Source organism: Nuphar pumila, chromosome 9 (assembly GCF_984573655.1).
Source record: "Nuphar pumila chromosome 9, dmNupPumi1.hap1.1, whole genome shotgun sequence".
NCBI lineage: Eukaryota > Viridiplantae > Streptophyta > Magnoliopsida > Nymphaeales > Nymphaeaceae > Nuphar > Nuphar pumila.
The window spans coordinates 123,415,036-123,439,379 of NC_143257.1; the positions used below are offsets into that span (position 1 = coordinate 123,415,036).

Consider the following 24,344-nt stretch of genomic DNA (forward strand, 5'->3'; position numbering starts at 1 on the left):
TAACGTGTGAGCAGCTACCAATTTCTCTCATCTTCATACCCTCCTGGGATTTGATTGATGCAAATGGGACTCAAAAGGTGATCTAAAATTTTCATTTAGTGAAAATTGCCGAAATAGGACTTGTATGTAAATTGCCGAAATCCAACTTGTATGTAGGATCTTTTGGCGATTCAAAGATCAACAATGGTTGACAAAACACAAAATTTGGTGATTTAAAAAAATCACAAATTTTCATTGAAAAAATACGATCTAAGGGTATATTCTTAAATCCATCATAGGGCCAGATTTGATCAAAACAACTGGGACCATAAGATTTAGGAGGAGCACAAAGATGGGGATGACATAGGAGATGACTAAAACCGAAATAGGTTATGTAACAATAAGCCATTTTATCACTGAACCTCTGAAAACCACAAACATTGGCAGTCTTCCACACATTTTCTTAGTTTAAGCAAACGCAAATGAAGGGCTGATGCTTTTAGAAGATCATTCTGCAAAATGCTTTTAATAGATCATTTTGCAAAAAGTGTTCACATCGCCTGCAACACCGGATTTCATGTTCCCGTAAACCCAATTCGGTTCCACTCATCCCTTATGCCATCCATATCTTCATACCCCTTCCTGAGGGGATTTCAGTAATGCAAGTTGTTTTCATCAATCGGACTCCGCACTTGTGATCTACATCATTTAATTTAGTGAAGATCAACCATTTAAATCACCAAAATCCAAAAAGATCAACGATTGACAACTTGAAATTTTGGGTTTTAAAAAATCATATTTTTCTTTGATGAAAAAATATGATCCTAGTGTAATTGTTTCTTGTTAAATGGACCATGCTCAATCTATTTATAGGGTCAGATTTGATCAAAACAACTGAATCATAAGATTTAAAAGGTGTATGAAGACGGAGGATGTCTCATGAAACAAATGGAGGACTTCAGAAACCCTACCAAGACTGCCAAGTCCTGGAACAAAGCATTAAAAAATAAAAGGCTTCGGTCTGCAGCCATCTTAGAAACTTCAAAGAACCTGACGGGCTTCCATCCATTTCTTGGCCTTCACTAAAACATCAAATACATTGTTGATCATTCTCTCTGTTGAAAATCAATGTTTACATAATGACTGTTGGTGAAGAAAATCATAGCAATCTCATAAAACAGGATACTTCAACCATGTAATGGGGTTAAATAAAATATATGGACCTCCTCTTCTCTCGCAAGAAACCATAGAGAGAGAGTTCATCTGTGGATGTAAGTCTTAACAATTGAACCATGCAAATCTTCTTGTATGGCTACCAATTTTATGTTCTTATCGTCTTGTGTGGTCACCAATACTCTACTCTTATCACTTTGTGGTTATCGATTTTCTATTTTCGTGTGAACATCGCCTAGCTTGGTTGCCGATATTCTGCTTTTATTGCCTTGTGTGGTTATTGATTTTCTATTATCATGTGAACATCAAAAGCGTTTATGGTATCAGAGCCATAAACTAGTGGATCGTGATTATGGCTTCTAGCAGTTCCTCTTCATCTTCAACATCTGGTGTGAATCAAAATCAAACCATGTCTGTGGGTCTGTATACTCCTCAGGTACCAAGCAACCTTCACCACTTGCTATTAAGCTCACAGGTGAAAATTACAGATTGTGAGAGTCACAGTTCAAACTCGTGTTTCTCGCCTATGATATGATGGGATACGTTGATGGGAGCAAGTCTGCTCCTCCTATGTTACTTGATAGTTCTACTGAGCTCAATTCTGCATTACATTGAATTGCAAAAATATGATCAACTATTGCTCAGTTGGATTCTGTCATTGTTGACAGAATCGGTTCATAGTCAGGTATGACTACCTCGCATGATGTTTGATCTACACTCAAATTGTCATATGCAGCCCATTCAAGGTCCCGAATATTGCAATTAAAATCTCAATTGCAGGACCATAAGAAAGGCAATAAATCTATAGATGAATATGTGCAGAGAGCTAAATCTATAACCCACCAATTAGCTGTGGCCTCCAAACCAGTCGATAAAGATGATTTAGTAATGCAACTTCTCAGAAGTCTTCCCAACTAGTATAATGCACATTTAGAACCACTATGGAGACCCGTTCAGAATCAATTTCTCTTAATGAGCTTTGCGGGCTAGTCCTCATCCAAGAAGCTCATATGAATGATCTGGATTCACGCAATTATCAAATTAGTCCCTCGGCAAATGTAGCCACTAGACAGCCAAATGAGAATAAAAACTGTGGCTTTGGTGAAAGAAATAATGGAGGAGGCATGTTCAATGGCAACTATCAAAGGGGGCGGCCACGTGTGATGTGGCAGCTGTGTAGAAAACTCGACCATAGGGAAATCAACTATCCAGTTTTGCTTAAAATAAACCTGTGGCTCCTCAGACATATCAAGCTACACAAGGGTCTGCTGCTGCGATAAGCCTTGGTGATGATAATTGGTACCCTGATACGGGTGCCACACATCACATTACCAATAACATGAACAATCTTTCAGTTCAAGTTTGTTTATCTCACATATTAGTTCATCTGTTCTTAATTAATTAAAAGTACTTGTTAAAGGATATTTTGCATGTTCCAGATATTACTAGAAATTTGCTTTATGTTCAGAGGTTTACTAAGGATAATAATGTTATTTTTTAGTTCCATCATCAGTGTTGTTTTGTGAAGGATCACATCAAGGGCAAAGTATTACTCCAAGGAACAAGTGAAAGTGGGCTTTACAGGTTGGTTTTTGGAGGTTCTAAAGAGGCTCATGTTGGGGAGAAGGTGACTATAGATCAGTGGCATTAGCGTTGAATATATTAGAAGTCACGCACCTTTGTTTCGTCACATATCTGCACGAGTCTTTCATAAGCTGCAGAGGGGAAGGAGAGACCTCAATGGCTGGCACGATTCTCTTATGAGATATCATGCCCTATATTTAGAGTTATATAAGGTACAAACTGGATCGGGTCTGTCGACCCAGATCCGATAACATCAACCTGTAAATATCACATAAAGAAAACATTTGGGTCTAGAACCAAACCCGTTAGACTTCATTCTCAATACTCTCCCTCAAGTTGTGCATGGTTTTGTACAATGGACAACTTGTTCTTCAAGAACCAAAAACGCATACTAGTAAGACCCTTAGTGAACAAATCTGCCACTTGATCAGCCGTAGGAACATAAGCATGATCAACTTTTTTATCTTCTATCTTTTGTCGAATGAAATGTTGATCAATCTTTATATGCTTTGTGCGGCTATGGTGAATAGGATTAAAGGCAATTTGTATGGCACTCTGATTATCACACAAGAGATTGGTGGGTAAAATAGATTCTCCGACTTCAGTCAAAAGATGTCTCAGCCATGTGGCCTCTGCTGTAGCAGCCGCCATAGATCGATACTCAGCTTCAGTACTAGATCGTGCAACAACACGTTTCTTGCTACTCCATGCTATCAAGTTTCCATCAAGAAAGGCACAATATCCAGAAATCGACCACCTGTCATTTGGATCTCCAGCCCAATCTGCATCTGTGTATACATACATTCGATGTTGTTCCTCTTTGGACTTGGACTGATGATAAACTAGACCATCTCCAAGAGTTCCTTTTAAATATCGAAGGATTCTCTTGACAGCATTCATATGCTCTGTTCGTGGGTCATGCATGAATTGAGACGCTTGATTCACTGCATATACAATATCGGGTCTAGTAAATGTGAGATATTGAAGCATACCCACAAGACTCTGATATTGCTTGGAATCTTCATATACTTCCCCATCCTGAGAACCGCGTTTATGATTGAGGACACTAGGAGTGGATAGTGGTTTACAATCTTTCATGCCTGCCTTGTCCAATAGGTCTAAAGTATATTTGTGTTGGGTTAGTGACAGGGATGAACCTTGTCTATTCACCTCAACCCCCAAGAAATAATGCAAAACCTCCAAATCTTTCATCTTAAACTGGCGACTTAGCAAAAAAGATCTTGGTAGCTTTGATGTGTTCATCAGAGTTCCCAATAAGAATAATATCGTCCACATATATAAGAATCAAGGTGTGTACCTGACGATCTCGAAAAATAAAGAGCGAATGATCAAGATGAGATCGACCGAACCCATGTCTCTGGACTTCAACAGAAAAACTATCAAACCATGAGTGAGAGGATTGTTTTAGCCCATAAATAGTTCTTCGTAGCTTGCAAACATGTGTGTTTGGGCTATGTTTTGTATAACCAGAGGGTTGCTCCATATAAATCGCTTCTTTGAGACTGCCATGCAAAAATGCATTTTTGACATCAAGTTGGCTTAAAGTACATCCATACTGTCTTAATAAGGACAAAACTAATTGAATGGTTCCCATCTTAATCACATGATTGAAAGTTTCATCATAATCTTGCCCGTATTCTTGAGTGAACCCTTTTGCTACTAGCATCGCCTTATAGCATTCAATGGATACATCGGGTTTATACTTGATTTTATAGATCCATTTAGATCCTACAACATTCTTGTTTGATGGTCTAGGAACAATCTCCCAAGTTCCACACTCATGTAAAGCTTTCATTTCCTCATTCATGGCCTCAACCCCTTTGATTGACATGGATGCTTATGAAAAACTGATAGGTTCATCATGCTTTTCAATCTGAGAAATAAACAGTTGTAAGTATGTAGAGAAGTTGTTATAACTTACCCATCTTTCAATAGGATGGTGAATCCTCTCTGGCCTCCTGGGTTGCACAATCGGTCGCTAAACATTGTCTTAGTTGTGCCGCACATAAGTAATCCCTTGAAACTTTGTAACATCTGAAACGACTGGCATAGTAATATCTTGTGTGTTAGCCGACCTTTCCTTTTCTGGGTATACATTTGTACTATGATGTTCTGCAGATAGAGTGTGACATGAGGGTATGTCATGCATCACCATTTGATCAAACACCTCAGCAACAAGCCATGACTGATAACTTTCAGCATCCTTACTGTGCCCCTCTGTACATCCTGAATCAGTAGTATGAGTCTCGTCAAACACGACATTCCGTGAAACGCTAATGCAATTGGTAGTGGGGTCATAGCACCGATATCCTCTATATTGTTCAGCATATCCAACAAACTTGCACCAGCATGCCTTGTTCTCAAACTTATGACGTTGAGAACTGTCAATGTGAGCATAGCATATACAGCCAAACACACGCAACTCATTATAGTCAAGATGAATCCCAAAGAGTGTAAAATAAGGAGATTGATCTGCTAGCAATTTCATTGGCAGTCGATTTATGACATAGACAGTTGAATGAAAAGCTTCCGTCCACAAAATTAAAGGAATACGAGTGTCATGTAACATACTCAGTGCGCTTTCTACAATGTGCCGGTGTTTTCTTTCTGTCACACCATTTTGTTGTGGTGTGTGTGGACAAGATATTCGACGACCTATTCCATTATCTTGGAGGAATTCAGTAAATTCCTTCGATAACTACTCTCCTCCACCGTCACAATGAAAATATTGAATTTTAGTTGAAAATTGATTATCAACTAAAGCACAGAACGAGCAGAAAAGTTTGAAAACTTCATATTTATGTTTCATAAAATAAATCTAGGTGTACCTGGAGTAACTGTCAATAAAGGTAACATAATAACGACTGCCCGATAAAGAAGGTTGCGGGGCAGGTCCCCAGACATCAGAATAAACAATTTCAAAAAACACAGAAGCTCTTTGATTTATTGAATGAAATGAAAGAACATGACTCTTACATAATTGACAACTGGAACAAAGATGAAAATCAGCCTCAACATTCAAACTGGACTTCAGAACAAGACCTCTGGGCACAAGCTTCTTAATAAATGAATTATTGCAATGACCAAGACGGCGATGCCAAATCTCTGGCTTATTACGTTGAGATAGACTAAAACAATTTTTGAATGACACTGGACGAATTGGCTGTGGATTGAGTGATGCATCACGATCTGAAAAAGACTCCTTGAAGACATACATGTTTCTCTGTCGTTCTCCTTCAACGAGCGTCTTCTTCGTGAGAAGATCCTTGACACATACAGAAGAAGAAGTAAATTCGACAGAAGAATTAGTATCATCAACAAGTTAAGAAACAGAAACAATGTTTTTAACAATGCTAGGAGAATGATAAACATCAGATAAAGGTAATGAAAAGTCGAGGAGTGGAAGGGAAATATTTTCAACATGAGAGATAGGGTGAAGAGCACCATCTCTAGTTTTAATACTAAATTTACCACGATAAGGTATGGGTTTCGAAATCTTATCAACATCACCTGTCACATGTGCAGCAACCCCGGAGTCAATATACCAAATCCCCTGCTCAATTTGTTTGAAGCTCAACTCTGAAAGAGCATAAATCAGGAGATTCTTCACATTTTCCTTTTCATCACCTTTAGGGCCGCCCCTTGCTTGTCCTCTAGTAAAAGGCCCAGCACCACTAAATTTGCCTTTGTTTTGCGGATTATGCCAGCAATTTGCTTTAATGTACCATTTTTTATTACACTGAAAACATGTTGGTATATTTCTAGAATATTGGTTCCCTGGATACGAGTTAGGTGACATGTTGGGTGTGGAAAGTAACCCACGGCCTCCTTGGTTACCTCTTTCGTGACCACGTCCGCCTCGAAAACTCATGCGTCCTCGCCCTGACGCTATTCCTGTGACAAGTATCTCATGATTGTTGGAATTCAGGGCCATCTCCTCACCTCTAATGGTAACTTCATATTGCAGTAGCTTAGCCCGTAGACTATGTCACATGGGTGCGGGTGCGGGGATTCGGCACTTCCAAAAAACCCGGGTGCGGCAGGGGCAAAAATGTAAATATATATATATATATATATATATATATATATATATATATATATATATAGAGAGAGAGAGAGAGAGAGAGAAGGGGGTCGGGGGTTCCCCGGGCGCAGGTCGGGGTTCAATTTTTTTTGCTGGTGTGTTTGTTTGAAGACTTGTTACCCACGTTCTGCTTGTTGTGTACTTTAGCTCAACGGGACAAAATTGATGAACCGAAAGGATTGGCAATCTGATCGACCCAGCCTGCTGTGTTCTGCCGACTGTCATGATTCAATCACGTCTGAAACTCCCTGGTCTTCATGAAAAAAAATATAAGTGAAAGGTTTGACGTGGTTTGTTGGAGAGAGAGTCTTCACGAGGCCTACGACGCCACTGCCTAGGGTTCTTCAAATTTCATTTTATATACAGTTACACACATATGACAGCTAAAAGAAATTTATTGGATTTGACATGTGGAAAAGAGAGGTCTTCACAAGGCTACGGCTAGAGCACCCATCTCGTCAGGAGAAAAGTGAATACTAATAGCCACCAAGGCTCTACCACCACCATTATCATTTATTGTGGAGAGAGAAAATCCTTGACGAAAAAGGATCTGGATGGTTGAAGCATAAAGACTTCAAAAGGCTCTTGAATTTTTGGTTTTAATTTTTGAGGAAGATGGATCATCATTTCCAAGTTAACAGTATGTTTTCCAACGCTGTGAATTAATTGTTTGGAGGCAGGAATAGCATGGGATGCCAACAAAGCTCGTCAGATGTTGTGGACACAAGTGCCCCTTTATAAAACAAGAGAGCAGCAGCAAGCAGCAGTCAGCAGAATTTTTTTTTTTAAATTCCGCAACCCATTTCCTAGGGCAATTTTTTTAAAAAAAAAAATCCAAACAAAAATGGACCGAAATGACCCTAGGTGCGGTCAACACACCCAGGACCGGGTTGGCCGTACCCGCACCCGCGTCGAGTCGCGTCGACGCGGGTGCGGCACCCTGCTAACCGAATCCCTGCGACATAGCCCGTAGGTCTTCAAAACTAGGTAATGAAGGAAAGCATATATATATAACATTTTTGCCCCTACCGCACCCCCGCACCCGGGTTTTTTGGAAGTGACAAATCCCCCGCACCCGCACTCATGTGACATAGGTTTCTTAGTAATATTACTATATTTTAACTTTTGTTGGTTAATCTCGTATATTTTTCAGTTATTTCAATCATGTAATTAGTTTCTTAATATATTTTAACTTTTGTTGGTTAATCTCATATATTTTTCAGTTATGTAATCAGTTTTTTAGTTACTTTTATATGTTAATCTCATATTTTTTAGAATAATCTCATATATTTTAACTTTTGTAGGTTAATCTCATATATTTTTCAGTTATTTCAGTTATGTAATCAGTTTCTTAGTATATTTTAACTTTTGTTGCTTAATCTCATATATTTTCCAGTTATGTAATCAGTTTTTAGTTACTTTTATATGTTAATCTCATATTTTTTAGAATAATCTCATATATTTTAACTTTTGTACGTTAATCTCATATATTTTCCAGTTATTTCAATTGTGTAATCAGTTTCTTAGTATATTTTAACTTTTGTTGGTTAATCTCATATATTTTCCAGTTATGTAATCAGGTTTTTAGTTACTTTTATATGTTAATCTCATATTTTTTAGAATAATCTCATATATTTTAACTTTTGTTGGTTAATATCATATATTTTCCAGTTATGTAAATGGTTTCTTAGTATATTTTTTCTTTTATTGGTTCCAGTTATGTAATCATTTTTCTAGTTACTTTTATATGTTAATCTCATATTTTGTAGAATAATCTCATATATTTTAACTTTTGTAGGTTAATCTCATATATTTTCCAGTTATGTAATAAGTATGTTAGTATATTTTAACTTTTTTTTGTTAATCTCATATATTTTTCAATTATATAATCAGTTTTTAGTTACTTTTATATGTTAATCTCATCTTTTTTAGTACTTATTTGAGATTTTCTATTTCTTATTGGTTGTTATTTCATCAATAAAGCATTTCTTTATTTATTTGTAATTTTAGATTTTTTTATTTTTTAAAAGTTTTCAAAAAAAATTGAGGCTTACGCTTTACGCCTCGCCTCGGTTTTTGGTGGAGCGCCTCGCTACGCCTCAACACTTTTCGCAACACTGAGTGTGACAATTTAGGGGCCTCTTATCTCTTTGCTAATATTGTACACCATAATAGAAGCAAACATATTGAATTCACTCTATTTGAGATTTGAGACAAGGTGTCCAAGTCAAATATATATCATCTAAGAATCAACTAGTTGAAGGCCTCACCAAAGCTTTGTATACAGACATGTTCAAAATCATGTGCAGTAAGTTCAATGTTTAGTCAAGAACATTGAATTCGAGGGAGGCTGTTAGAGAACCAGGATGTGTGGTTGCTATGGTGGGTTCTAGTGCAAATTGTGTGGATCCCAGTACAATCCCACCCAAAGAAGAAGCCAAGGAGAAGAAGGAAACATCTTATACAAAAAACGATAAGGTGAACAGTTTCCTTAAGAGCAATGGAAATCAATGTTTACATAGTGAAAGAACTATAGTAATTGGCAATGAGTCTTATGTATGTCAAGATACATCTCGCAACTGTAGAAAGAAATTGTTAGGAGAAAGTCTTGTTGGTGAAGAAAATCATACCAAACTCACAAAACGTGGGATACTTCAGCCATATAATGGGGATACTTAAATCAAAATATGATGAACCCTCGTCTCCTTTCTCAAGAAATCATAGAGAGAGTGAGAGTAAATCTGTGGGTGGAAGTAGGTCTTAACGACCGAACCATGTAAATCTTCTTGTGTGGTTATCGATTTTCTGTTCTTATCACCCTGTGTGGTTGTCGATACTTTACTCCTATCGCCTTGCATGAATATCGATTTTCTCTTCTCATGTAAATGTCACCTAGCGTGATTGCCAATATTTTGCTCTTATCGCCTTGTGTGGTTATGGATTTTCCATTCTCATGTGAACATCAAAATCATTTACTAGCATCGTTGTTGAAATCATCCTGAAAGCAAGCACAACGAAAGAGTAAAAAGGAGAGAAGAGCATTGCTCTTGCTTTTCAAGGTCTCGTTTACCAATTGGGAGATCAATAGAAGTACAGGGGAGAACCCAGAAAGGAAGGGATTCTCCCAACTGGGTACAGTTCATAAAGGTCGGGATACATTGTGTGCGGTACCCATCACTGTATCAAGGTCATCATCACGATCATCAAATATCACACACGCATATATATATATATATATTCAAATATCGAACTTATCACAAAAAAGGTATTTTTTTCTGCTTGTAGTGACCTATTTTTCCTATCATAAATGAAACCCGTGGTAAATTCTGACAGAAGTTGGTTTTCAAAAAGGCAACAAGTGGTTGTTCAGGTATATTGAACAATGTGAATCATGCGTTGAAGGTGTGATGGGATTGCTTGGCAACAGCTATGTTGCCAATGGTGGGGTTTCCATCATCGGGTTTCTGATTGACAGGTTCTTCGTCTATGTCGAATCCTCCAACTCCCTCTCCTACTGATGGGTGAGAGATCTCCAAATTGGTTAAAAGGGTTTGAGAGGTATGTGTACCTTCTGCCACAGTATATTGAAGAGGGGGTGGTGGAAGCTTGTGGAGGTAGAGCGCTAGCCATGGATCATTGAGCAACCCACAAACTCTTTGCTTAGTTGCTGAACAAGGGGACGACGGCATCACTATCGTCATAATGTCCCCTCCGCCTGCTAGGGCTGGTAAACGAGCCAAACAAACCAAACATGGCATGTTCAAACTCCGCTCGCCAAGCAATTTGTACAGCTACCATAGGGGCTCCACTTGTTTGGTAAAAGCTGTTAGAGCACGTCGCCATGTGTTGGGAGGTTGGAAGTTCAAAACCCAATGGTATGTTGTGTAACTGGTGGGGGGTCTGCCTAACCCCAGCTTGCCTTTCAAAAAAAAATTGTACAGCTCAGACTCAGCCAGTGGCGGAGCCACATAGGGGCCAGGGTGGGCATGTGCCCACCCTGACCCAACAATCCCAACTGAGGGGGTGGGCAGTGCGCACCCTGGGAGCCGACCCATGCGTATAAACTCCCCCCCCCCCCGACTTCCTCTTCCCCATGAACTCTCTCTCTCTCTCTCTCTCTCTCTCTCTCTCTCACACACACACACACACACACACACACAAAAAAAAAACAAATATATCGCTGCTCAGTTTTTCTTTTTGAAAGGCAAGCTGGGGTTTCAGGCAGACCCCTACCAGTTACACAATTATACCATTGGGTTTTGAACCTGCAACGTCCCAACACAAGGTGACGTGCACCAGCTGCTCCTAACAGACAAGTGGAGACCCGTTGGTATATCGCTGCTCAGTTGGCAACCTATTTCCTAAAAACTACGCAAAAACAAGGTATCATGATAAATCACGATACACTCGGGAAAAAAACTACATTACTTTCCATTTTTTTCTTTTCTTGCCACATCTGAGTATTCCAAAATCCAAATGATATTGATTGAAGAAATTCTCAATCTTTTAGGGGATCCAGTTGGGAAACCGAGCATGATCAAAAATTCTCAAATTCTGTTCAACCTTTTATCACTCGAAGCAGATTTGTTACATTTACTTTTAGTTTCCATTTTTTTCCAGTTCTCTTTCTCTTTTTCTTCCTCAAGCAACTTTTCTGGCACAAGTTTCTGGCTGACAACCAAAAATTACAATGTTGGTTTGTTGGCTCATCAAGGCTCTGTGGATCGGGGTTGGAGGAGATTGTCTATCTTTCGTCGGCAAGTTCTTGAACTAACTCACGTTTTATGTTTCATTCTTGCGATTCTTTTTTTCTTTAAGTGTGAACAGATTCCTTATTTAGGCTTTGGCCCACTTGGAAGTGTGGTCCATCCATCCGTGGCTGTCTTCTACCTTCCATTGATGCATTTCCACCAATCACCATGTCTCTAGCCATTCCCATGGGCAACCCACTTGGATGTTCATCCCAGCCCTTTATCACTTCTACTTATTTCTCTGCAAGATTGAAAGTGTATAAGAATTCATACTTGTGGATGACGCCATCAATGTAATGAAGATTTTTTTTCCTTTTTTGTAAGTTTATGAACTCATACTTGAGATAGAAAACACTAGTATCTGTTAAAATGTAAAACTGTACATATATGTATATATAATAATATTATATTATTATATATATAAATACATTTTTAATTTCTTTCTTTTCTGTATTTTTTTTCCTTTATTTTTATTTTTTTGTCTTTATGTCATCTAGTTCAGTTTGAACTAGAATGACTGTTGCTAGTCAAGTCCTGTCCAGACTTGACTAGCAATAGAGCTGTTGGACTGACACAGTCCAACAGCTCTTAATAGAGCTGTTGGACTGACACATTCCAACAGCTCTAAATAGAGCTGTTGGACTGTGCCCAACAGCTCTATTGAGTCCTCTTTCAGCTGTGTATATAAAGGGGTGCAGCCCCTCTTGTATTTTACCCCAATGCTTCTTAAGCAATTGGTTTTTCATATCAATAAAGAATACATTTTTATTTTTATTTTGTTTCCAGTTATACCCTTTTTAAGGGTTATGCTTTAGTGTCATTCTTGACACTTGCTCTTGTTAATCAAAGCACGTGTTTCGAAGATCCCCATTTCATTTCATGGTATCAGAGCCGCGGAAGTACTAAATCTTGAGGAAAAGCTGCCTCGGTTTCCGTGCCCGTTTGCAAAAGTGTTCGCCACTTGAAGAGAAGTGTTTTATCACTTCATTGGAGAAGATTTCACATCTTGTTGTATTGTTTTTTTTTTCTTTCTTTCTCATTTTCCTTCTTGTTTCTCTTCTATCCCTATTCTTTCTCTCCTTGTAATCGATGGATGACAATGATAAAGTCACCATCATGCCTATGAAACTAAGCGATACGAACTATGTAACATGGGCTTCAATCATGAAGCACCATATATGGGGAAAAGGCTTATGGGGGATTGTGGATGGTTCTGATTCGGAACCTAAGCTATCTATTACTAAAAAGGAGGGAGATAAAGAGGTCCCTCTATCGGAAGAAGAAAAAATCAAGGCTATTGCCTCATACGAGAAGAAATGGAAAGAATGGAGAATATCTCATGCGAAGATAATGTCATGGCTTATCAATAGCGTTGACATTAAAAAATGCTCAAGTCTTGCCAAATTTGATCATGCCGATAAGGCATGGGAATACCTTAAGAATATGTATTCCCTTAAAGATATTGCACACGTGTGCAACCTCCAAGAAAAAGTTTGAATGATGACACAAGGAGACAAAACTATTCGTGAATATTACAATGGGTTGTCCGAACTTTGGGAAGAACTTTCCCTTTTAGAACCAAAGTGGCATTGTGCCGAAGACATCGAGCTTCGTCAGAAACAACTCGATGCTGAACATTTTTACCAGTTTATCACTGGATTAAGGCCGGAATTTGAAACCACTAAATCGGCCCTACTTCACCGGGGAAAAATTCCTTCTATTGTTGAAACTATTGAAGAGTTAACAATGGAAGAAAATCGTCTCCGGAAAGGTTCTTTAAAAATTGAAGATGATTCCGTTTTAGCCGTGTCTAGACCAGGGAATCATGTTCGATCATATAGGCCTCCTCACTTTAACCGACAAAATGGTGACTATGATAAGAAGAAAGTTATTTGTCATCACTGTCATGAACCGGGACACTACAGGCCACAATGTCCCAAACTTAAGGAGCTGAGAGAAAAAAGAGCTGCAATTGCTGGATCGGAGCCTAAAGATCAGGATGCACCAGTTTCCCTGGCCCAACTAATGGAGATTCTTCAGCCTCTCATCAAAGGTGCATCTTCCTCATCTGAAGCTTCAACCGGCGCAGCAGCCTCATCTTTTTCTGATTTAGGTAAAATTTCTTGGCTTCTTGACTCTGGTGCATCTTTTAATATGACCCCAAATAATCAAAGTCTATCCAAATGTGTTAAAAATAAAACAAGTGTGTCAAAGGTCTTTACTGCTGATGGGACTTCTCTTGAAATAGAAGGAATAGGAAATTTTGAAAAAATTTATAAAACAAAAAAATTTTTTATTCCAGAAATTAGACATGTTCCCAAATTAAATTTAAATCTTTTATCTGTATCTCAAATTTCTGATTATGGGTGTAATATTTCTTTTTCTTCTCATGGTTGTTGGGTACAGGATCGCCAGTCAGGCAAGCTGATTGGGGAAGGCCATAGAGAAGGAGGACTCTATTACATGGATTTTTTTGAAATGCCGAAGAAAGCTTTTTGTTATAATATTCAAAAAATAGAGTTGGAACTGTGGCATAAGAGACTTGGTCACCCACATATAGCCAAAATCCAACATTTTTCAAATCTAGGAAAATTTTGTAACTCTGAATCATTTGATTGTAAAGATTGTATTCTCGGCAAAATGAAAAGATTACCATTTCAGAACAGAACCTTTTTCTCTTCAAGACCACTTGAATTAATACACTCGGATGTTTGGGGTCCTGCACCAGTAATTTCTAAAGGAGGATTTGTTTACTATGTTATTTTTGTCGATGATTTCTCCCGACATACGTGGATGTACTTTCTCAAACATAAGTCTGAAGTATTTTCATACTTTCAAACTTTTCATAATATGGTTAAAAACAAATTTCAAAATGATATTACTATTTTTCGCACAGATTCAGGGGGAGAGTTTTTATCCACAGATTTTCAAAATTATCTTAAATTGCATGGCATCACACATCAAAGATCTTGTCCTTATACACCTCAACAAAATGGACTGGCAGAACGAAAACATCGTCATATTATAGAAACCACTAGAACTTTATTAATAGCAAATCAAGTCCCTAAAGACTTTTGGGCAGAAGTTGCCTTAACTGCCACCTATCTCATTAATAGGATGTCATCTTCTTCGTTACAAAATATCACTCCCATTGAAAAACTAATGAACATTTCTCCAGACTACTCTAGATTAAGAATATTTGGGTGCAAATGTTTCATATTTACTGACAAAAATGATAAACTTTCCCCTCGTGCGATTCCCTGTGCCTTTTTAGGATATGCTGAAAACCAGAAAGGTTATAGATGTTTTGACTTCAAAAATAATAAACTATATGTGTCTAGAAATGTTTCCTTTCTTGAAAAGGAGAGCTTCTTTGATTTTAGAAAATTAAAAGACGTCACTGAGTACTCCTTTTTGCTAGATCTAACATCAACATCTGATGAATATGACCTTGATTGTAACTTTGATGATGATCAAAGAATTATTGATCTTAATGTTGAAAATGAAGAAGTTCATAGAGATACTAGTATTCAATATTCCAGGCGACAAGAGTCTAATACTCCATGTGCACTTGAGAAATATTCTAACATTCCAACTAGACAATCATCCCGAATCTCGAGGCCTCCAGAAAAGTTTGTATCATACGAGTCTTTCTCACCCACATATAGGGCAGTTATTGCATTAATTCACTCATATGAAGAACCATCCACATATTTTCAAGCAAAAAATGATATCAAATGGATAGAAGCCATGAAAGCTGAATTAGATGCACTTGAAAAGGCTTCTACATGGAATATTCAAGATCTTCCTCCAGGGAAGAAAACTATAGGATGTCGATGGGTTTATAAAATTAAAACCAAGAGTGATGGTACTCTTGAAAGATATAAAGCCCGTTTAGTAGCCAAAGGTTATGCCCAAGAATATGGGATTGATTATGAAGAAACCTTTGCTCCGGTGGCTCGTATGACTACTGTCCGAACCTTAATTGCCTTAGCTTCTATCAAAAAATGGTCTATTTTTCAAATGGATGTCAAAAATGCTTTTTTAAATGGAAAGCTAGTTGAAGAAGTATATATGGAACCCCCTCCTGGTCTAAGTATTCCTAAGGGTAAAGTCCTTCGCTTAGAAAAAGCTCTTTATGGACTTAAACAAGCACCAAAAGCATGGTATGATAGGTTTAGTCGTGTTATGATTGATATTGGTTTTCAATTCTGTTTAACTGACACTGCTTTATTTATTAAGAATTCTGATGCAGGGATCATTGTGCTTCTTCTCTATGTGGATGATATGATCATCACCGGAAGCGATAAACATGGAGTTAAAACAATCAAAACACTTCTTAAATCTCATTTTGAAATGACTGATTTGGGCTTGTTGAGATATTTTTTAGGCATTGAAGTTGCTTATTCTCCTAGAGGATATTTATTATCTCAGACTAAATTTGCTTTTGATATTGTTTTCAGGTCTGGTATTACTGATGATAAGAAAGTTGACACTCCAGAAGTTGTTAATGTTAAAATGAAGATTGATGATGGAGAACTTCTTACAGACCCTACTCCTTACAGACAGCTTGTCGGGGCACTTTCCTATCTATCCATTACCAGACCAGATATAGCACATGTTGTTCATACAGCAAGTCAATTTCAACATGCTCCTACTTCTGTTCATATGGGAGCAGTCATGCGTATTATCAGATACATCAAGTCCTCTCTTTCACGAGGACTTTTCTTATCTTCCTCCTCTTCTCTTGATTTAATTGCATATACTGATGCTGATTGGGGAGGTGATCCCAATAACAAACACTCAACCACTGGCTTTTGTGTCTTTTTAGGGGAATCATTAATCTCGTGGAGGTGTAAAAAGCAGCAGAAGGTATCTCTCTCATCCACCGAAGCTGAATACAGAGCCATGGCAACCACGACCATGGAAGTAGTTTGGCTCCGACGACTGCTTGCTGACATGGGAGTTGAAGCAACAAAGGCTTCACAAATGTGTTGTGACAACAAAAGTGCGATCTACATTGCCAGTAACAGAACATTCCACGAACGCACCAAACACATCGAAATGGATTGTCACTACGTCAGAGAGGAATATCTACACGGGATAATTGATCTGCCATATGTCACTTCAGAATATCAGTTAGCAGACTTCTTTACAAAGCCTCTCGCTGCTCCCCGATTTCACTTTCTCTTAGACAAACTTTCGCTCATTGTACCGTAAGTTTGAGGGGGAGTGTTAAAATGTAAAACTGTACATATATGTATATATAATAATATTATATTATTATATATATATATAAATACATTTTTAATTTCTTTCTTTTCTGTATTTTTTTCCTTTATTTTTATTTTTTTGTCTTTATGTCATCTAGTTCAGTTTGAACTAGAATGACTGTTGCTAGTCAAGTCCTGTCCAGACTTGACTAGCAATAGAGTTGTTGGACTGACACAGTCCAACAGCTCTTAATAGAGCTGTTGGACTGACACATTCCAACAGCTCTAAATAGAGCTGTTGGACTGTGCCCAACAGCTCTATTGAGTCCTCTTTCAGCTGTGTATATAAAGGGGTGCAGCCCCTCTTGTATTTTACCCCAATGCTTCTTAAGCAATTGGTTTTTCATATCAATAAAGAATACATTTTTATTTTTATTTTGTTTCCAGTTATACCCTTTTTAAGGGTTATGCTTTAGTGTCATTCTTGACACTTGCTCTTGTTAATCAAAGCACGTGTTTCGAAGATCCCCATTTCATTTCAGTATCTTGTGAAGTTGAAAAAAAAAACGTAGACGCTTAAAACTCTTGTAGATTTGTCTGTCAATGAAAATTAATAATTTTCATGAATGAATGTGTAATATGATTTTTTTTCCAGTTAGCATAATATATGATGATTGTTAGGATTTAGGGTTTTTATTTAATGTTTAAGTAGGGTTTTTGTGGTTTTTTTTTCAATTAGCAATAGGCATGACTCCATGAATAATGAATGCTTGGTTTTTTAGAATACTAAAGATTTTTTTAATTAAGATAAATCAATGATTTTTTTAAGATTTAGGGTATTGATTTGGATTTTTTCAACGGACATGAATATTTAATTAAGATTTTTAGGTATTTTTTGTGTTTTTTTAATCAACATTAAGCATGATTCCTTGAATGCACACTTGATTTTGGTAAGAATTTAGGGGTTTTATTTTTTTAATTAATATATGCGAATGATGTTTGTTAGGATTTGTAATTTGTGTTTTTTTAATGGCATAAATGTTTAGTTGTGTTTTTTGGTTTGTCTATATTTTTTTCAATTATCATTAGGCATGAATCCATGAATAATGATTTTTTTGTTTTGCTTAGAATATTAGAAGTTTCGTTTGTTTTTATAGCAATTAGTATAGTGTCCTTTTTTCGTGTCTGTAACCACCCTAGTTTAGATTTTTGGCTCTGCCACTGGTTTGGGAAAACCAAAGCACTCAAGAGACTCCAAGAGGAACAACCACTCTACTCGACCGTAGGCTGTGATGAGTTTCGTCTTAAACATGGCGCTCTGCTTCTTGCTCGTTGCCATCGATCCACTATCTCATGGGCGAGGAGGATACTATCCTGAATATGTTTACCTTTTTGGATAGCCCTCTGATTATGACTAATAATTCTTTCAACAACCCCCCTCATGCTTTTGTGTGTTTCTAGTCCAACGTTCCATTCGGACTTTAAATCCGTGGATATGAAAAGGATTTGGCCTAAAATGAGGATCTCATCCTCTGTTTAAATGAAGGCCTCACGCCTTGATGCACGTGTCAGTGGATCTCTAAGAAGCAAGGTTTTAAAACTCGCTGAGTCAACTCGGCTGACTTGGCTCGGCTCGGCCCTCCAGCGAGTCAACCCGGCAAGGCAAACTCGGTTTGCGAAGACTCGGCTGCTGACTCTGCCTGACTCGGGCGAGTTCTGGGCACTTTCGTCTTTAAGAAAATTTGAAAGACTTGTTCCTGCTTGTGTAGTTTCTTTAGTAAATGTCAGCTACCTTACTGTACATTGATAACATTTAACAACCTGTAAGTGTTCATTTTTCAAAGAACAAATAGCATAATAACAATAGGCTTACCAACTTAATATAAAATCACAAAATTAGTAACAGTCTATGGGCAATTTTTTCCAACTGCCATGCTGCTACACAATGATTAGTGTGCAATACCTTTGTTCTAATAAAGCATGTAAAAAAAGGTCACGTTCGGTTACATTCACCATAAAAGATAGAACACCTGATTGCAGTGAAAATGTGTTTTATATGTGATTCCACACCAAAAAATGATTTCTCAAAAATGAGGTAGTCCTCAACAAATTGGCTTCTGATTGATCTTTAACAGTAAGTTGCTGACAAATTCAGTCACAATGCAAGTGACGTTTTGGAAGCATTCATCTTTTGTCACTATCTCTGATTTTCAAATCATCTGTAACAAATGCCAAAACTATCTAAGTTCCCTCACTCTATGTTTCCTGTCATAGTTTTCTTCTCTAAGTCGTCGATCTCACGATGGTACCACTTATAATACAAACAATCCACTTTGCAGATTTTATTGACAAGTTTTTTGCTAAGTAATGTGATTATGATTCTTAATTGTCATAAATAAATATTCATTTTGGCTTTTCATTTATCTGGGAATAAGTCTTCAATTTGCAGATATTGCCACCAACGGCTAAAGATTATTTGTAAGAAAATTTGAAAGACTTGTTCATGCTTGTGTAGTTTCTTTAGTAAATGTGAGATTTGAATTAAGAGCAGTTTTACTTGATGTTATTTTACTTAGTAATCAATTAAACTAGTAATTAAGTCATTCTACAAACTTTTATATGTTTAAATGACAATTTATATATTGTCTTTCTTTTAAAATCAAAAGTTAACAAAACCCGGTCCGAGTCACCGAGTTGACCCGCCGAGTCACCGAGTTGACCCGCCGAGTCACGAGTCAATAAAGAACGAGTTGAGTCCCGAGTCACTGGGTTTTAAAACCTTGCTAAGAAGATCCACGGCAATCAAACGCACCCTAAATGTTTTAATGTTGAAAGTTGAAACTTCAAGAACTATGAAACCAAAATGGACTTATAATCTCAATAAAAGCCAACCATAACACCAGAATGAAGCTTAGTAACATTAAAAAATGTGGCGCACCACCTCTTTCAAGAAGATAATAACTACTGTAAAACCAAAAGGGAAACTATCAGCAGTAAAAGACACCAAACCATCAACGACCAAAAGTACCTCATAAGAAATGACGTAGCAAAGAAGCACAAGCAATAACCCTACCCAAGATGATTCAAGAAGTGCAAAATGATAAAGGACTATGAGGGACCAATTATGTTAGTAAACCCTTGAATTCATTTCATTCAAAAAAAAATCCAACAAAATCAAAGAACAAGGAACTTTGAAAAAAAAAATTTATATAACGAGGGGAAAACCTGGTTCTGGTGGTGGAGCTCGCGAGAGTATGATGCCCTGCTATACGGCCCACACCCAAGCGGTTAAAGCCCCTTGACTGCCCTCCTCACCACCGGGAAACCTGCTGCTTCGGCCTTGTGGCAAAAGATGCACACCCCAAGTGTCAAACTCTTGAAATCCTTCAGCTCGAGAATTGTGTGCCCAGAAACTAGAAACATGATTCAAACTAAGACACATTTCCCTCACACTAGATTCGTACTTCCCACCAATTGGAATTGCAAATCCTATGAACAGGAAACATGCTTCGCCAAAGTTTTCCCAACTTTCGGAAAGCTTTTGGTCAACTTCTTCCAATGTAAGCCTTTCAACCAGTGGTTTTCAGCTCACACCAGGTGCCTCTGATAAACATGCTCAAATGATCTCATTCAAACACTTCATAGAATTTTCAATGTTGTCTTTGCAGAAACTGTAGACAAGACTGCAAGTAACAGATCGACGGGGTTTGTAGCCCATCTGTAACATAGCATCCAAGACCAACAAAGCATCATTTGGCCGGCCTTCTGCACAAAGGGATAGGATCAGTCTATTGAAGGTATATTTTTGAGGTTTCAGTTCACTTTCTATCATTTTCACAAACGTCCCCACTGCCTCAATCAAGTTCCCCACTCTGCAATAGCCATCAATCATATAATCATAAGCACATTTCAAAGGACACAAACCCCTCGCTAGCATATTGCTAAAAATCTCTACAGCTTCAGACATTTTCCCTTCACTAGATAATGTTTGAACTAGATGGGTATAAGAGCAAGCAATTGGCTGCAAACCTGACTCAAGCAACTCATGATAAAGCTTAATAGCCTTACTCACATCCCCTTCTTTGCAGAAAGCCTGTATTAGGATATTGTACGTGATAACATCACGTTTTACACCCTTTACTAGCATCTCTTTGAACAGCTTGGTAGCCTGGAATATCTTTCCTTGTAAACAGTACCCACCAATTAACATACTGAATGTCTTGGTATTTGGTTTACATCCTTTTTTGCACATCTCCATATACAACTTCCTGGCCTTTAACATTCTTCCCAATTTACAGTATCCATCCATAAGCACGTTGTATGCGTACACATCGGGAACTAGTTTCTGCCTCAGCATTTGGTTCCAAAGCCTTGTAGCCTCACTCACTCTCTGTATCCTGCAAAGCCCATCTATTGCAGTTGTGTAAGTAAAGACACCAGGACTGTAGCCCCTTTCAATCAGTTCATGAAATATACGAAGTCCTTCAGCAGCCTTTTGCTTCCTACAGAGCCAATATATGATCTCCTGATAGGTGACTAGGTCAGGCATACAGTTCTTCCCAATCATGAGGTGAAGAAGTTGGGACACTTTACCATAATCACCCTCCCTGCAAAACCCAGCAATCAATTTGGTGAAAGTAACAACATCAGGAACGTCCCCACCAGTACTCAGGACTTCATGAAGCAGATCATAAGCTTCATACAATCTGTTCTCCTTGCAGAAGGCCTGAATAAGAAAGTCAAAAGTGTTCACATCGCCTGCAACACCGGATTCCATCATCTCCCCGTATACCTGCCACACTTGATCAGTCCTCCCCATTCTAAGAGAACCCATCAAAATGTAATTCCAAATTCGCAAAGTGGGTTGGAGACCAAGCGTTTTCATCTCATGAAAAAAATCGAGGGCTTCAGAAGCCCTACCACGCCTGCAAAGTTCAGCGACGAAGCGTTCAAAAACAGAAGGCTCTGGCCTGCAGCCATCTTTGAAATTGGAAAGAAGCTCGCGGACTTCCGTCCATTTCTTGGCCTTCACCAAAGCATTAAAAGTATCGCTGAGCATTCTCTCATCATGCTTGAAGCCATCCTGCAGACAAGCGCAATGAAAGAATCAAAAGGGGAGAAGGGCATTGCACTTGCTTTACAAGATCTCGTGCACCAATTGGGAGCTCAATAGAAGGTCAGGGAAGAACGCAGAAAGGAGGAACTTTACACAACTGGGTACAGTTTGTAAAGATCGGGATACCTTGTCTGCGCTATCCATGAAGATGTGATGGGATTGCTTCGTGATGGCTGAGTTGCCAATGGCGAGGTTTACATCATCAGGCTGCCGGTTGATGGGTTCTTCGCCTTCGCCACTTCCTCCCCCTGCTACTGATACAGAGAGAGCTCGGAATTGGTCGAAAGGGCCTGAGAGGTTTGGAGGTCTGTGTACTTTCCGCCAAAATACATTGAAGAGGGTAGTTGTGGCAGTTTGTGGAGGTAGATGTCTGGCCATCGATCATTGCCCAATCCACCAACTTTTACCTTAGTTGCTGAATAAGAGGAAGACAGCATCACCATCGTCATGACATCCCCTCCGCCTGTACCTTCTCCCCCAATGGGCGTGTCTATGCAACGGAGGATCTAGGATTTGCACAGGGGGTGGACTAGTGGAGGAACAGGGCCTTCTCTTCCTCTCCCGGTGAGAGCCCTGCATTAACAAGGAGCAAAGATTCAGACCAAAGGGGCAAAAAATTCAAACCCCAAAAAAACAAGAGGAAAAAAATCAAACCCCCAAGAGAGAGAGAGACCATATCTCATGAATATAGGTCACAATCAACCGGATATACAACCTCCCCGAAAACCCCCAAAAAATCAGTCAGTACCCAAAATTTCTGATCAAACTATCTCTGACTACTGATTTTCCTCCACCACCAGGAACCCAAATTCACAAACAATTTCACTGAAACCAAATGCAACGATGAGTCTCCGTGTCCAAGAAAAAACAAAACCAGAGTTTTTCCTTTTTCCAGAAAGCCAAAGCAACAAAGTCCAAGTCCACTAATAACCAAGGATCCAAACAACATAGAAAGAGGACGAAAGAAGATAAACTAAAATTATGCTTTTAGGCATTTACTGAAACATTTGGCAGGCATAACCGAATCTCATCATGGACGCACAAGTAACAAATACAGCCAACAAATCTCATTGGTAATTCTGCCGCTATCACTAGAACCGATCTACGAAGAATTGAAAAAAAAAAAACCAAGAAAAGCCTAGAAGAAGCAAAATGAGGCATCAAAACCCAGAATTTCCAGAAATCGAATAGAAAAAGGGGTTTCTTTGAAAATCGAATAGTACGAAAAGAATGGATTTTCTGCACAATCTTAAGGCAAGGGGGAGAGAGATAGAGAGAGAGAGAGTACCGCTGGTTGCCGAAGAGTAGTCGCCGGAGAGTGCGGTTGCCGAAGGAAGGCTCGTCCAGGGTTTGAGAGAAGAGGGCGAGTGGGAGAAGGGGCCGCGCGGTGGTCGGGCGTGTGGGAAAAGTGAAGTATCAATGGATCGAATTTGGTCCCATACCAAAGTTTGGTGATAAAGGAGGTCCGATTAAAATCCAGGTGGAACTGAAAGGGTCCAATTAGTATATGGAGCCGGGTATGGTTTATAAAATTTCATATTAGACCCTCTTTTGCCCTATGCAGCGACGGGCGTACCCCACTCTTACCCGACTCTTTTTTTCATGAAAATTGGGATTTTGCTCTTTAATTTTTTGACCTAATCTTTAATTTGAAGCTTGAATCGGAGATGGGGAGGATGAAGCAGAAGATCTCTGAGAAGTCAGACCGATTTATGAGCTCCAGGACAAAGACTCGAAAACAAAAGCTGGTCTTTGTGTCACCCTCGATGAGAATGTATGCGCTATTAGACCTTCCCTTCTTCGCTTCTAAAACCGATTGGTTTTTTGAGGGTTTCATTTGTGGATTCATTCTCCTTAATCGTTTTTTATTAGAGCAACCAATTGCCTTCATTCATAGTTGTGTATCTTCATAATTATTTTTTTGTGAACACCATTAACGTCATCATTGCCACCACCATTGTTGTTTGTTGTATTGACGATGAGATTTCTGAACATGAAGATAAAGCTTTTCAATAAAAAGGATGGGTTGATGATTGCTACAAAAAAGTTACAGAGATCTGGACAAGGTAAAGAGAGGGTGTTGTCCCTCGGGATGAGGATTCAGGAGGCCGCGAGACAGTCGGTGAGGAAGCAGCCGTCCGTACACAACTCGGTCGTCTGGACTCTCCCTCACGATCTCGCCGTGAGAGTGACTTCCTCCTCCATTTTTTCAAAAATTCTATGTTTCTTTTTCTATTTTCTCTCGTTTCCTGGGTGGAATTTGTCGTAGTTCATTTTAAATTGTGGACGGTTTTAGTGTTAGAATTCTGATCATTAAGAATTTATTTGTTATTGGTTCGAAATTCGGTGATCATCCTCTCGTGTTGAATTTTTGAGGGATTTTGTGATTAATTTGTAAAATTAAGGTCATCTTATTCTCATTT

At 38.5% G+C, this 24,344-nt stretch overlaps 1 protein-coding gene across 4 annotated transcripts; it reads right to left on the bottom strand.

The window, feature by feature from the left end:
• Positions 1 to 11,378: 11,378 nt before the first annotated feature.
• Positions 11,379 to 23,512, bottom strand: LOC149829235 (uncharacterized). Of its 4 annotated transcripts, XR_016434418.1 has the most exons (4): positions 23,210 to 23,347; positions 22,048 to 22,494; positions 20,031 to 21,888; positions 11,379 to 11,833 (listed from the first exon to the last, which is right to left on the bottom strand). XR_016434418.1 is itself a non-coding variant. In XM_090017992.1 (3 exons), exons 2-3 carry the CDS (start codon positions 22,297 to 22,299, stop codon positions 20,422 to 20,424), a joined length of 1,719 nt encoding a protein of 572 aa, XP_089874118.1. In that variant the 5' UTR covers positions 22,300 to 22,494; positions 23,210 to 23,347; the 3' UTR covers positions 19,931 to 20,421. The 4 variants fall into 4 exon arrangements, 2 of the variants coding, with proteins under 2 accessions (XP_089874118.1, XP_089874117.1); XR_016434417.1 differs by having other exon boundaries at positions 22,048 to 23,512; XM_090017992.1 differs by lacking the exon at positions 11,379 to 11,833 and having other exon boundaries at positions 19,931 to 21,888.
• Between the last annotated feature and the right edge of the window lie 832 nt (positions 23,513 to 24,344).

Excerpts from the sequence above, each read along its gene's own strand:
- LOC149829235 (XM_090017991.1), bottom strand. The coding sequence starts at position 22,299 with ATGGCCAGACATCTACCTCCACAAACTGCCACAACTACCCTCTTCAAT. Across the intron at positions 21,889-22,047 it reads TCATGGATAGCGCAGACAAG|GATGGCTTCAAGCATGATGA; the intron begins GTATCCCGATCT and ends GCTTGTCTGCAG.